General features: G+C 47.3%; 1 protein-coding gene across 1 annotated transcript; it reads right to left on the bottom strand.

Moving 5' to 3' along the window:
• Window positions 1-4,672: 4,672 nt before the first annotated feature.
• lrrc10b (leucine rich repeat containing 10B) lies at window positions 4,673-12,399 on the bottom strand. The gene is made up of 2 exons (XM_076301419.1): window positions 11,749-12,399; window positions 4,673-5,693 (listed from the first exon to the last, which is right to left on the bottom strand). The coding sequence occupies exons 1-2, from the start codon at window positions 12,397-12,399 to the stop codon at window positions 5,091-5,093; spliced, it is 1,254 nt and encodes a 417-aa protein (XP_076157534.1). The 3' UTR covers window positions 4,673-5,090.
• Window positions 12,400-14,573: the final 2,174 nt, after the last annotated feature.

Below are 14,573 nucleotides of genomic sequence, written 5' to 3' on the forward strand. Positions count from 1 at the left end.
CTCTTTTATTACCATGTATTCTATTATTACATTCTTGTCTTTTCAGTCATACAGTAGTTTATTTTTACTGTAATAACAGGCAAAGTTATTGCACTGTTCACTTATGCACTACCACCATTGCACACACTCTACCATAGCACCTTATCATGGTCAATGCATCACATAGTCAGTCCATACCAGACTTTTGTAACCACTTCACATGCTCTTTAATTTTTACATTTCTGTGAGTAATTTTTAACTATGTGATATGTGTGTATGTGTGTTTGTTGTGTTATGGTGGCATAAGCTACTGGATGCCTAAAATGTACCCTTTCAACATCACTGTTACCTGTAACTCTAAGGCTTCTCTGTCCATCTGCTCAACCCCCCAGCACACATACACACACACACACACATCACCACATAAGTCAGGTCTGCCAGCTCTGACTTGCATCTTGCATCCCACTCTCTCTCTTTCTCTCTCTCTCTATTTTCTTTCCTGTCCTTAACAGTGGGTAAGTATTCTCTGCTACTGGCAGGGCTGCTCACACCAGGAACGATAACAACAACAACGGCAAAAACAACTGTTTGAAGAATTGCTCTAGTGTAGCCTATTCAGTATGATAATAATAACCACATGATGAACAATATCATCGGACATCATCTCTTTCAGAGCGATTGTAATGATTGAAGTTGGCAGTCAATCAGAATCTACTGAATTTTAGTAACATGAGACTTTACTTCCTGACACTCTCGTATCGTTACCACTATCTCTATGGTTGTTTTTATAGTTATCATTCCTAGTCTGACGGACCTTTAAGGTGCAGTCAGGGATTTTACGTGATTTCAAGCCCATAACATTTTTTGTCACATTCACCAATCATTTCCTTATAACCGCTAGTTGCCCTTTCCGTGAGTACAGTGGTCTCTGTAGGCAGCCCGCTCTGAAAACTGGAAACAAATAAAGTGGGGGCAGCTTGTCCCCCAAACAAAAACGAAACCCTGCGTTGAATTCCTCTGGGAATACTGAAGGTATGGGTGAGCTAACTATCTGGCATGTTTCGTGTGGTGCTTGATTAAAATATAATGTACGTTTTTTGCACAAAATCGTCTGCTAATACATTGAAATATAAACATAAACACAAACAAACGTGACTTCCTGCGCAATTCCTGACTGCACCTTTAAGCCACCCACCCTCTCTATCCCTCTCTCTCTTTGCCCCTCTTCTGTCCTTCCTTCACAGCTCTCTATCCCTCTCTCTCCATCCTTCCTTCACAGTTCTTCAGCATTTACAGTTGGACTCCAGAGGAAAGGAGTTATTTAATTTAATTTATTTTTTTAAAGTATATTTTTTGGGCTTTTTGCCTTTATTCTGACAGGACAGTGAAGATTGACAGGGAGTGGGAGAGAGAGAGATGGGGTGGGATCGGGACATGACTGCAGGTTGGACTCGAACCTGGGTCCCCGTGGACCTGGGTCCCCTGTTGCACCACAGCGCCCCCCAGAGGAGAGGAGTTAAGATGAAAGGGGGATTTTCCGCAATCATACAGCTGGCTTTATTAAGTAAGGACTTGGCTCATACAGCTCAACCTTAAATATATAAAATGTCCCGTTACATTTACATCGTTTAATCAATACACCATCACGTAGACAATGTTGAACCCAACTCTTCCTCCTCTTGATCTAGCATGTTCTCCTAGCTCTACTAACGGGACATGCTTAATCTAACACGTTCCACGACTCTCTATCCTGACTATCCCGCCTTCTTCTTCCCTTGCTGTAACTTTGTTTAAACTAGCATTCCATTCTATGCAAGTAGTAGGCCTACCTATTGCTACACTAAAATGTCCTAGTCGCACTGTGCCTTGACTGTTCCCTTCACTTTGGGTAAAAGCGTCAGCTAAAGAACTAAATGTAAATGTAAAGTTCTGTAACTGCACAAATCCCAATGCTGGATACTGCCCACTCGGGGTCAGCCATATGTTCCCACAGCCCAATGGTCCGACAGCACATTTCTAGGTTAGGGTTAGGTTAGATTAGGTTAGGGTTAGGTTAGGTTAGGTTAGGGTTAAGGTTAGGGTTAGGGTTTAGGAACATAGAGCTGTGGGAACATAGGCACGCTCCCGCCCACTCAACTCAGCTCTGCTTCTTAGGCACTGAGCAGGGTGGAGCACTGCCCTCTGGGTCGCCGCGATCCACACGGGGATCTAGATAGCTGGCATCTGGTGTTGGAACGGTCCACACGGGATTCCGTGGAGCTGGCGTCTGGCGTGGGAGCGGCGGCCGTCTGAGGCCCTTCCCACACAGCCGTCACAACGACAGGGGGATCCAGTGAAGCGCAAGTGCAGCTAGCCAGGCAGCGCCGGGACTACTTCTGTCTGAGTGTGCAGGAGGAAAGCCTCTGGTGACGAGAAACAGAGAGACTCAGGCTTGCTGGCGTAAGGATACGAGACTCAGGCCTGCTGGCGAAAGGATACGAGACTCAGGCCTGCTGGCGTAAGGATACGAGACCAGCAGACCAGCACTGCAAATGACCAACACTAATGGGCTTCAACAGACAGGGACCGCCAGACAGGGAGACTGGAGAGGAACAGAGCTGGAAGTATGACTGAGAAAGAGTTTAGAAACAAGATTAGGTACAGTATGTATTATGTGTATACATGTGTGTGTGTGTGTGTGTGTGTGTATGTGTGTGTGTGTGAGAGAGAGAGAGGGGGGGGGTGGAGAAAGAGAGAGAGAGAACGAGAAAGATAGAGGGGGTATTATTGGGCCAAGGAGTCCAATAAGAGGACAGAGGAACAGAGGGGTGGAGGGACAGAAGTTTCATACACACACACACACACACACACACACACACAAAAGAGAGGTCACTGGCACCCATAAATGTTTCACCAGCTGGATGAATATTTTACACTTTCTTTGAGGCCTAAGATGCCAAGGCAGGCAGAGATCACATTACTCCCCACCCCTCAGCTCACACACGCACATTCACACACACACAGTTGAACCATCACACCCATACACAGCAACACAGACACACACACACACACACACATTTGAACCATCACACCCATACACAGCCACACACACAAACACACAAACATATGCACAGCCACATAACATACACACACAGTGGCCCACTCGAACCCTCCCTTACACACACACACAGTGGCCCAATCGAACCATCACACACACACACCCAGTGGCGTTGCTGTCCCCTCACACACATTAAGAGGAAGAGACAGCATAAAGGATGAGGGGAGGGGTGATGGAGGATGGATAATGAAGGCATAGCAGTGGAAAGAGAGGGAGGGAGGGATGGAAAGAGTGACTGGAATAAGAAGGAGAGAGGGATGGAATGAGAGCAGTGCCGCCACTGAAGGATGGAAAATTAGAAATGGAGGTCAAATAGGACTCCTGTCCTCTACACGTCACATCTACTCGCACCTCTATTTGCACTTCTATTTGCTCTCCTTCCTCTCACCTTGCCTTTCCCTCTCTTTTCCTCGTTATCTCGCTCCCTCGTTTCTTTCTCTCGTTTCCCTGCTGCCCTTAGCTATTTTATCCTTCCTCCCTTCATCTCTCTCTCCTTACCAAATTCTCTTTCTACCCCCAATCTCTCCCTCTCTCCCTCCCCGTCTCTTCCCTTGCGTCTGTCCCTCTCTCTCCTCTCTCTCGCTCCCTCTCTTCCCTTGCGTCTGTCCCTCTCTCTCCTCTCTCCTCCCTCTCTCTCGCTCCCTCTCTTCCCTTGCGTCTGTCCCTCTCTCTCCTCCCTCTCTCTCGCTCCCTCTCTTCCCTTGCGTCTGTCCCTCTCTCTCCTCCCTCTCTCTCACTGCCTCTCTTCCCTTGCGTCTGTCCCTCTCTCCTCCCTCTCTCTCGCTCCCTTTCTTCCCTTGCGTCTGTCCCTCTCTCTCCTCCCTCTCGCTTCTTCTCTTCCTCCCTCTCTCCCTCTCCTTTCACCTAACACAGCATCGTGTGGCAGATTGTTCCCAGTTTCCCGCTCATTTGCTCGCTAACATCTCTCTTGTCCCTGACTGGGTCACACAATCTGCTCATTCATCTACACAGGGGGTGTCTGTCAGAGTTTGTGTCTGCATGTGTGTGGTGTGCTCGGGAGTGTGTGTGTCTGTGTGTATGTGTGTGGTGAGCTCGGGAGTGTGTGTGTGTGTGTGTGTGTGTCTGTGTGTGGTGAGCTGGGGAGTGTGTGTGTGTGTGTGTGTGTGTGTGTGTGTGTGCGTGCGTGAGTGTGTGCCTGTGTGTGTGTATGTGTGTGGTGTGCTGGGGAGTATGAGTGTGTGTGTGAGAGTGAGAGTTAGGGAGGGCGGGTGTCTGAGTGTGTGTGTGAGTGTGTGTGCGTCTAGCTGATGTTGGTGCGTGTAAAATGGGCATTGTGATTTTCTAGGTCAGTGTGGCTGCAGCCGGAGCTGTGTGTGTGAGGGTGTGTGCATGTGACTGTGGCTGTGTGTGACTGTATGGATGTGTGTGTGTTTGTGCGTGTGTGTGTGTGTGTGTGTGTGAGCATTATCTCACTCCAGAGATCATGTTTCAGTGATGGACAGACACCTGGTCAGATCTGTGTTTATTCTTTAATGAGACAAGATTCAGTTTCACCATCACAACACAGCAATGCCTGGCTCACCTTACAGCTTCTGTGTACCTATCTCATAACACACACACACACACACACAGAGATGCACACATGCACACACACACACACACACACACACACATGCACAGATGCACACATACACATACACACACACACACATACATGCACAGATGCACACACACACACACACACACACACACACACACACATACACACTGTCCCTGTGTCCTGTAAAGGAACCATCTGTGCAGCTCCCAGCCCTTGACTAGTTATAAAAATGAGTTGAAGCTAGAAGAGAGGTTCAGTCCAGCCCTCAATGTGTCCACGGCAATGCTATCCCATCATGCTCGGCTCTACCCCGCTGTTTGGCTGTCAACCCTGCATATCAAGGTCGTCGAGCCGCAGGATTGGCCGAAAGTCAGGGTCTGAGCCATGTGCTTTGCTCATCACCAGCTTCCTCTTAAAGGGACGGTTACGGTGTCATGGAGGCGGAGCCTAGCGTCAGGTCCCTCTCCTCATCACCTGTGGTGGCTCATCCTCTTCCTCATATTCATAATCAAGTCCCGCCCTCTCATACTCAAGCGCCGCCCGCTCGTAATCAAACACTTCCCCTTCACAGCTAAACTCCTCCCTCTCGTACTCTAGCCCCTCCTCATACTCCAGCTCCCCCTCTCCAAACTCCACCCCCTCCTCCTCCTCTTGGCCCCCCCCACCCCCTCCATCTGTGGTTGGATGTCCGTTAGGCACGCAGCCGCCATTGGTTGCTTTGCTTCCGGGGGCAGAGCCTGCATTCTTGAGTATCCCGTGAATGGCCGGCTCCTCGGTTGACCCGGCAGCGGCGGCGGCCTCCTCCTCCTCGCGCTCCTGCTCGCGCTTCCTCCGCCTCTCGATGCGTCGCTCGCGTGCCTCCAGCTCCTCCTGCGCCCCCTCCCCCACCAGGAACACCTCCTCGCTCACCTTGGGCGGCCCCTCCGTGGGGTTGTGGTCGTAGGAGAACAGGCGCAGGTTGGGCAGGTGCGACAGGCTGGGGAACTCGCTGATCTTGTTCTTGTCCAGGTCCAGAATCTCCAGGCCCTCCATGCGCAGCAGAACCCGTGGGAACTCCTGCACAGAACCAACAGAACCATAAGACATTTCACCTACTGCAGCTTTAAGGAGCCATAAGACATTTCACCTACTGCAGCTTTAAGGAGCCATAAGACATTTCACTTCATTTTTAAGGATAGCTCACATGACCTTAACTTTAATTATACCTCACAGCTCTTTAGAAGAAATTATATTTCACATAATGCAACTTAACTCATTGAGTGCCAAAAACGTAATATTACGTTTTTTCTTCCCATGCGTTGAGTGCCAAAAACATTAATATTACGTTTTTAGCTTTTTTTTTTAATTACGAAACTAGACACTCTAACACACCTTATATGTGATTTTGGGAACTCTGTGATGAATGGAAATGAACTATATGACGATCAAAAACTCATGAAAACGCACAATCTGGTCATTTTATCTGGACATTTTATCATAACTCGGTTGCCGCTTTGGGTCGAATCAGTGACGCATGCACGTCATCTCAAAACCAGGCCATTTTCGTCGGTCTATCACTAGGTGGCAGTCTCGCCAGGTCTCGCTGATCACTTCCCAGAAAGTTTACAGGCAACACTTAATATTTCATGAAAGACGTTATATCTCCATTTCTAGAAAAAAAACAGCAATTTTGATGAAAACTAGCCACTGTTTAGCTTGGGATTTCTCAGGAACAGAGGCATGTAGACGGTTTGCACCCACTGAGAGCTTAAAGTCTCACCTTTTAAACGAGCCATTGTATGTGTTCATAGCTATAACACAGAATATGCTGTGGCTGTACAAAAATCATCAACAATGGTCTAGATTGCTGGCACTCTAGGACAAAGCTTCCGAAAACAGCTTGGCATTCAATGAGTTAAAAGATATGTCCCATAACCATAGTTTTTCTGGCATATGACATGGGCGTGCTTTAATGATATCTCACACAAGCCAGCTTTACATGGTATCCCATATTGCACAGCTTCAGATCACAAGACACATTACAAAACTCAGCTCATAATAAATTATGTTTTACATTACAAAAGCTTGGCATCACTAGACCTTTAAAACTTTGATTTACCCGCAGCCATTCAAAACAAACTTTGAATTTTAGCTTTAAGACCAGGCCGGCTGTAATGAACACTATAAATACCATGCCTATACTCTAACTGTCACTGGCAGACAGTAAAACTCTGTGACAAACGATAACATAACTACACTATGGCATGTAAATAGCCGTCTCTCCCACTCTGTCTTCACACTGCACCTGCCGAGGTTGGCAGACGTACGGTGGCCCGTCAGGCTCACGTTGAGTTCTGTGGGTCCCATGCCGCTGATTAAAAACCCATTCTGGTGCAGCGCTCCCTCTGAGGCGGGCGTTCTGTGCTCGGCTATGAAGCCTGGGACTGGGACCAGTGTACGGGGTCACATTCACGAATAAGGTCAGACGCACCAGACACAAGACGTGAGTCTTCTGGCCCGTACAGCTGGAGGAGTAATGGAAACAGCAGCCACGGTGGTCTTACGGTGTGGTGTGGCTTTCCTCATTAAGTTGATACTTTTACCTTAGGGTGCAATGAAATGACATCAGTCTTTTGGCTCATAAGTACATTCATCATCTGATGTCACTCAGACTCGTTGGTATTCATGGAGTAACACTGCAGCCCTGCAGCTTGCAATGCTTCAACCTCCGTGTGCGTAGTACTGACCACAGACACCTGTGGGTCGGACAACAATATGGACACGATCAGGACACATTAATGAACTTAATGAACTAGAACCAGGTGTGACTTTGCCAGGGAACTTTTCCAGAACTTTCCGCTGCCATCCTGAGAACGCTCACTGAAATAGCCGTCCTGTGAGGACATGGGCCTGTGGGACGCTCCCAGGCACGCTAATGAGCAACTAAAAATGTCCATGCACACATGCCTGCCGAGCGAACCGATCAGGAACCTTCCGGAAAGACTGCCTGTCGTAGAGCGGGGGGGGGGGGGGGGGGGTTTCCTCCCTGTAGGAGTTCTGACAGAGGTCAACAGGAACATAACAAGAACTACTGAGGAAGTTGAAATAGAGGTCTATAACAGGATCATAACAAGAACTATTGAGAAAGTTCAAATATAGGTCTACAGAAACTTAACAAGAACTACTGAGGAGGTTTAAATAGAGATCTACGGAACCTTAATAATAAGAACTACTGAGAACTACTGTTTAAATAGAGCTCTAAGAACTACTGAGGCCACTTAAGGCATCTAATGGTAACACTGCACTTGAACCCTTTGTCATAACAATGACATTGCGCTGTGTAAACATGGGATGACAGATGCAGTATTCAATGACATGCCACAGCCAGGCTGACCCGCTCTCTGGGCTGACGTAGCATCAAGTGCATTAGCACCTGTCATTTTAGCCCCTTATAATCACCAGACTGTTAGATCGCTGGACGCTGGCAACTCAAGACAAAATGTGACGTCTACCAAGAAATGCTTGCAGCACTGACAGGTCGCTCTTGATCCAGAGGGAGTGAAGTGAAGGGAAGTGTTCTTGGTAACCATTACAGTCAGCACAGTCAGTCAGTCAGCTCCAGTGTTCCGTGATGTGCTTTTCATGGAATCAGTTTAATCAGAGTTCCCTGTAGCCACGGCGATGGTGCTTCTAGAAGCTACTGTAAATGATGTCCATCTCCTCTCCACACTGCCTCTACAAACACCTGACTGAACCTTGTGACCTTTATCATTATCCCAATCATTATCATCATTTATGTGCCATAACAACTTCACTATTTTCACCATCATCACATTCACCTCGTGGCATCAGTCATCATGATCACCTCACAACCTCGTTATAATCTGTGTTCTACATCCTACCTCACAACCTCGTTATAATCTGTGTTCTACATCCTACCTCATCTCACAACCTCACAGTCATACTTCCCCATCTTCATCATCATAGTCATCATCAGCATCATCATCATCCCCACAGTCCTCTTCATCATTCATTATCATCATCTACATGTTTGCCATCACCATTCATTATCATCATTGTAATCGTATTAATCATCATCATCGGTATGACCTGTGTGTCCATTATCATCCCCATCATCGTCCCCATCATCATCGTCATCATCTTTGTGTCTGTTCTGTCTCTGGACATGTGCCAAGCAGACCTGCGGCTCCATCCGAACACAATGCTGGTGTAATGATTTTGCCCTACCTGAGGTCCTCATCTGCAATGTCCTGCTCTTGTCCAGTGACCCAGAGAGCATGCTGGGAAAAAAATGTGATATTGCCAAAACCTCTGAATGATTAAGCACCAAAAATGTGCAGCCTTCCTTTGGATAACCGTGTCACAACATTATGATTTGTTATTAATTCTCTAAAGTTCATAAATGGCAACTCAAGCACTCAAGCACTTCACAGTTCTACAGTGGGAGAGACCTAAGCCCTCACAAAGTGAGCGGGAATGCGCATCAAAGTCTGTGAGGGGGGACATTGATATTCAGCCACTGTGTGTTAGTAGAAAATTGAACTGGGGAACATAGGACCCTGGAAGTATAGGATCTTGGGAACATAGGACCCTGGAAACATAGGACCTTGGGAACATAGGATCCTGGGAACATAGGACCCTGGGAACATAGGATCCTATGAACATAGGACCTTGGGAACATAAGGATCCTGGGAACATAGGACCCTGGGAACATAGGTATGGTCCCGGGACAGGCTGCCCCTACTTGGTTTGCTTCCAGTTTTCGGAGCCTGGGATACATACAGAGACCGGTTTTTTTTTACAGTCACGGAATGGGCAGCTAGCAGTAAAATGTAATTTTTGGTACATAGCTAATTTAGATAAACTTATGGTTTGGGTGCTTGTGTTTCTTTAGGAATCCGCCGTCTTGGTTTGTATAGAAATTAATATTAAGTGACACATACACGTAAGAGGTGACATCGTGACGGTTGGTATTATGTGACGTTCCTATATGGGCTTGAAATCGAGTAAAATTGCTAACTGCACCTTTAGATTGTACATACCTGTACTGAAAGTCATTGTAACCAACCCTGAGAGGAGAAAACCAATCAGCCGCATCACAGACTCCCTGATTCTGAGCTCCAGCGACGTGGGGCTACTCTATCCGCAGCAACTGAAACTTTCCCCCGAGTGACCTGGACTAGAGTGACTGCAGACGTCCCTGTAGCGGTTGTGTTCAGTTGGATAGGAACTCCTCCGCTCTGCTCTACTCTAGACTTTGTATCGCTTCTAAAGCAACATTCATTTGAAAGAAAGTAACCGTCTGTGGCACCAGTCTGGTCCAGACGTATGCTGGACTCTGCTGCTCCTCCATGGGGAGGCTTTGGTCCTGCTGGACGGGAGCAGGAGCCCTGGTTCAGGCCTCACTGGCAGCCATAACCTCACACAACTGGTCTCACACACACATACATACTGTTTTAGGGCTGGTTCAGTCTCTCTCTCTCTCTCACACACACATACACACATTGCTTCAGGGCCGACACACACACACTCTCAGTCTCGCACACACACTGCTTTAGGTCCGTCAGCTCAGTCTCCTACACACACTCACACACATACACACACACTGCTTAGTCTCACACTGCACCTCAGGCGTGCTCGCTAGGAGACCTCACCTACATTCTGCACAGGGGATACTGACAGTTCAGACAGAGCACAACCATTATGTTCTGGAAGCGTTGAGCCTGTAGGCCTCATATGGAAAGAAGCCACAGTCCTGGACTTCATACTTTATTCTAATGTTTTAAGTCACTTTGAATAAAAGTGTCTGCTAAACACTACAAGCATAAACACACACATGGGTACATCAGATGGTAGTGGCTTCTCTGGGCTACCAATCGGACCACAGCAAAAGTATGTTATGCTTAAGACTTAAGATCAAGCTTTTCTCACATGCTTTCTGCTAACTGATAAAATTCACTTTCTGTTAAACGGAACACTCCTCATTCCTATTACTTTTGGGGGCAGTCATGGCCTACTGGTTAGGGCTTCGGCTTGTAAGCAGAGGGTTGCCGGAACCCCGACCAGTAGGAAGGCACCTAACCCCTCACTGCTCCCCGAGCACCGCTGTAGCAGGCAGCTCACTGCGTCGGGATTAGTGTGTGCTTCCCCTCACTGTGTGTTCACTGTGTGCTGAGTGTGTCACTAATTCACGGATTTGGATAAATGCAGAGACCAAATTTCCCTCACGGGATCAAAAGAGTTTATATACTATACTACTATACTTTATACAGTTTATGCCAAAATGTGAGAATCTGTGTGAGTTGCTGGTGGGAGAATGCTGGTTGTGTGCCAGATAATCAAAGACAGACAGAGGTTTTGTCACAGTAATAATAACCTGTCGAGAGAATGTCTGATGGTCAATTATTTTTTTTCGGACTTTGTTTGGGTTAGCTGTCTATAGTTAAATTTAGTGCAACAGCAACTGGAGGTATGACGAGGCATAAGGTTAGGTTGTTGGCTGTATTCCGGTAATCGGAAGTTGTAATGCACTCTGTCTATTTAAGTGTTCTACTTTGTGTCTTTTATATATTTGAATTATTCTCTTTTATGTACTTCCCTTTAAAAAAAAAAAAAGTTTAACTATTACCCTTGTATGCCTTTATGTGGCATTGCTCTTTGCTGTTGTTTATATAGAGCACACTGAATTACCCGTGTCTGAAATGCGCTGTGTAAATAAACTTGCCTTGCCTTATATCACTGGTCTACCTCAAAGCAGTTGCCGCAGAGCCACAGTGACAGTAAGTTACGCTCACATTACTAGCCTACCTTAAACCAGTTCCAATGGAACCACAGTAACAATATGGTATGTTTATATTATAGCTAAAGTATATCATTTCTCAGCGCCATCACTGGCCTACCTCAAAGCAGTTCCAATGGAACCACAGTAACAGTATGGTATGTTTATTTTATAGCTAAAGTATATGATTTCTCAGCGCCATCACTGGCCCACCTCAAAGTAGTTCCAATAGAACTATATTAACAGTGTGTTATGCTTACATCACCGGCCTACCTCAAAGTAGTTCCAATAGAACTATAGTAACAGTGTGTTATGCTTACATCACCGGCCTACCTCAAAGCGGTTGCCGTAGAGCCAGAGTCCGCGCAGGGCCTCCATGCGCCAGAGGTCGGAGGGCAGGGAGTGCAGCCGGTTGTCCCCGATCTGCAGTGAGCGCAGGTGGGGCAGGTCGTACAGCTGCTTGGGGAAGCGCTGGAAGTAGTTGCTCTCCACCCAGAGGCACCGCAGGGCCTGCAGGTTGCGCAGCTCGGGCGGCAGGCTGACCAGCCGGTTGCTGCCCAGGTAGAGGCGCGTGAGGTTGAGCAGCTGGCAGACGCTCAGCGGCACGTCCTCCAGCTTGTTGAAGTCCAGCGCCAGCGTGCGCAGGCCCTGCAGCTGCGTGATGCGGTCGGGCAGGCGCCGCAGACGGTTGCCGCACATGTACAGCTTCTCCAGGTGCGCCAGGCCCAGCACCTGCCGCGGAAGGCGACGGAACTTCCTGTAGCTGAGGTCGAGGACGGGGTCGCCGCTGGCCAGCAGCTCCTCCACTCCCAGCGGAAGCTCTTCGTCCTCCTCCTCCTCCTCTTTCTCCTTCTTCTTCTCCTCCTCTTCCTCCTCCTCCTCCTCTTCAGTCTTCTTGATCACTTTCTCCTTCTCTCCCTCCTCCCCCTTTCCTTCCCCCTCTCCCTCTTCCCCTCCCTCCCCTTTTCGAGAAGAGTTACCCATCACTAGCAGATAATGTGTGTGTGCTTGTGTGTGCTTTTCTGTGTGTATTTCAGTATGTGTGTGTGTGTGCGCATGAGTGTGTTTGCGTGAGTTTGTTTGTGTGTGTGTGTGTATGCGTGCGTGAGTGTGTTTGCGTGAGTGTGTTTGTGTATGTGTATGAGTGTGTGTGTGTGTGCACTTGCCCTCTCGTCTTTCAGAGTTTGTGTGTGTTTGTTTGTCTTTCTGTCTTTGTATGTCTACAGTTTGTTTGCTTCTCTTTTGGTTTTTGTGTGGGAATGTGTGTGTGTGTGTCCTTGTCAGTGTTTGTGTGTAAGTGTGTATATATTTGTTTGTGTGTGCCAAAAAAAGCAGTCTGCATGTGTCCGACTTTGTGTGTATTCATGTGAGTGAGTGCATGTGTGTGTGTGTGTATGTTTGTGTGTGTGTATGCACGTGTGTGTGTGTGTGTGTGTGAGTGTGTGTGTGTGTGAGTGACAGAGTTAGTCTCAGGACAGGGCTGGAGGACGCTGTGCTCTTTGAGGCCGAGCTGGAGCTGGAGCTGGAGTCTCAGTGGTCAGCTGAGAATGCCCAAGGGAGAGCCTGCCCATGGGGACAGGCATGGTGGCAGCGGCCCCTGTCTATGGAGCTCGGGATCCAACTCACACACACACAGTCCTACTGTCAGCAAATCCTCACGCACTCTCTCACTAAAGCCATAGCGATCCTTCCTTGTGACACACACACAATTGTTTATGCAATTATATTATTATGCTGCCAGTAATACTATAAAGATACAACTAATCGCATTGGTGGTAATAGTAATGATAATAGTAATAATAGTAGTAGTAGTAGTAATAGTAGTAATAATAATAGTAGTAGTAATAGTAATTATAATAATAACAATAATAATAATAATGGTCAAAATAATAAATATTAATCTTGATTATTTTACACAGAATTATGCTTGAAAGACCAAAACAAACGATTTGTCTCTCATGCAGCTAAACATATGACTGCCAAATATGCGGCTGTGAAGCTGAGGATTCCGCATATTGAATCCGCAGCTAGCCCGCTGAGCCTTCTGTATGTACACAACGCTGACCTTTACAGTTCTCTCAAACTTTTTTTTCATCCAAGCTCAGCCTGGTCCACGCGAAGATAGTTCCTGAATAACTAGATAGACCGCAAGTTCCGCCGACTCGAAACATCCGTGCCCCGGGTTGTTCCTCGAATCGCAGCCAGCCAAATGGGTCGACCGGGACCGAGAAGCAGACTCCCCTGCGCCCGCTGGTGCGACCGCCAAACTGGGATGGCAGAACGCAGTATAGTGACCTGGCCGCCGGCAAAGTGAACCAGCCGGTGGAAGTCCACTCTCCAACAGCGACGCTGACACCAATCTATTATAGCTCCGGCGCAGCTATTACAAATGCGTTTTGCTTCTGCAAAACTTCCTTTGACAAATTTGGAAAGAGGTCGGTAGAAATGTAGAAAGTCGTAGTTGCTGGAGATAAGTCCTTTCCGTTCCTCGCGTAATGACAGCTCTCAGCTCGCTGAAGCTGGTCCCGCTTCCTAACCATTCTCATTTTGGGCTCGGCGTAAAACGTTGCCTAGGACCGGCGCTCTTCCCTAGCAACCGGAACAGGACATTAGAGTCGCTCACGTAAGTCGTATGAGAGAGAGAGAGAGAGAGAGAGAGAGAGAGAGAGAGCGTTAGCCATCCAGGAATGGGAGAAATACTTTCGAGAGGGTTGTCTCAGTTGAACATTCAGCAGCAAATGCATTACAGGCTACATCATCGTTGCTCCTGAATCTTTTGTACGGTACGATTAGTGTTTTTTAACGTTTTTATTATTGTATTCATGCTGTGATATAGATGTGCATCGACTAAGAATTAAAAATATTAACAACCACACTTAAAATATGTAGCTACTGTATTTGCATGCACAACCTTGAGGTCTCTCTTGAGGACAAAACAGACACAGATAACGGCCATAACACTGATAGGCTATTTCTACATTAGTTCATATGCAGTGAATAGCCTACAAAAGATAAGTGTTTTGGGACTCTATTTGGCCTCACACAAACACACACCTGGTGTGTGGATGCATGTGACAGTGACACACACTGATACACTCATGAAGATATCACCAGACACACACACACATGTGCCTCTGCCCCATGAGAAAACTCTCTGC

This window comes from Alosa pseudoharengus, unplaced genomic scaffold (genome assembly GCF_046254945.1).
Source record: "Alosa pseudoharengus isolate Yale_2024_CS ecotype anadromous, Long Island Sound unplaced genomic scaffold, YU_APseudo_1.1 YU_APseudo_1.1_scf_10, whole genome shotgun sequence".
NCBI classification, from domain to species: Eukaryota; Metazoa; Chordata; class Actinopteri; order Clupeiformes; family Clupeidae; genus Alosa; species Alosa pseudoharengus.

What these genes read in the sequence shown, in the direction of transcription:
- lrrc10b (XM_076301419.1), bottom strand. Translation starts at nt 12,399, where the DNA reads ATGGGTAACTCTTCTCGAAAAGGGGAGGGAGGGGAAGAGGGAGAGGGG. An exon ending in TCTACGGCAACCGCTTTGAG is followed by an intron (nt 5,694 to 11,748) that starts GTAGGCCGGTGA and finishes GGTTCTGTGCAG; the next exon opens with GAGTTCCCACGGGTTCTGCT.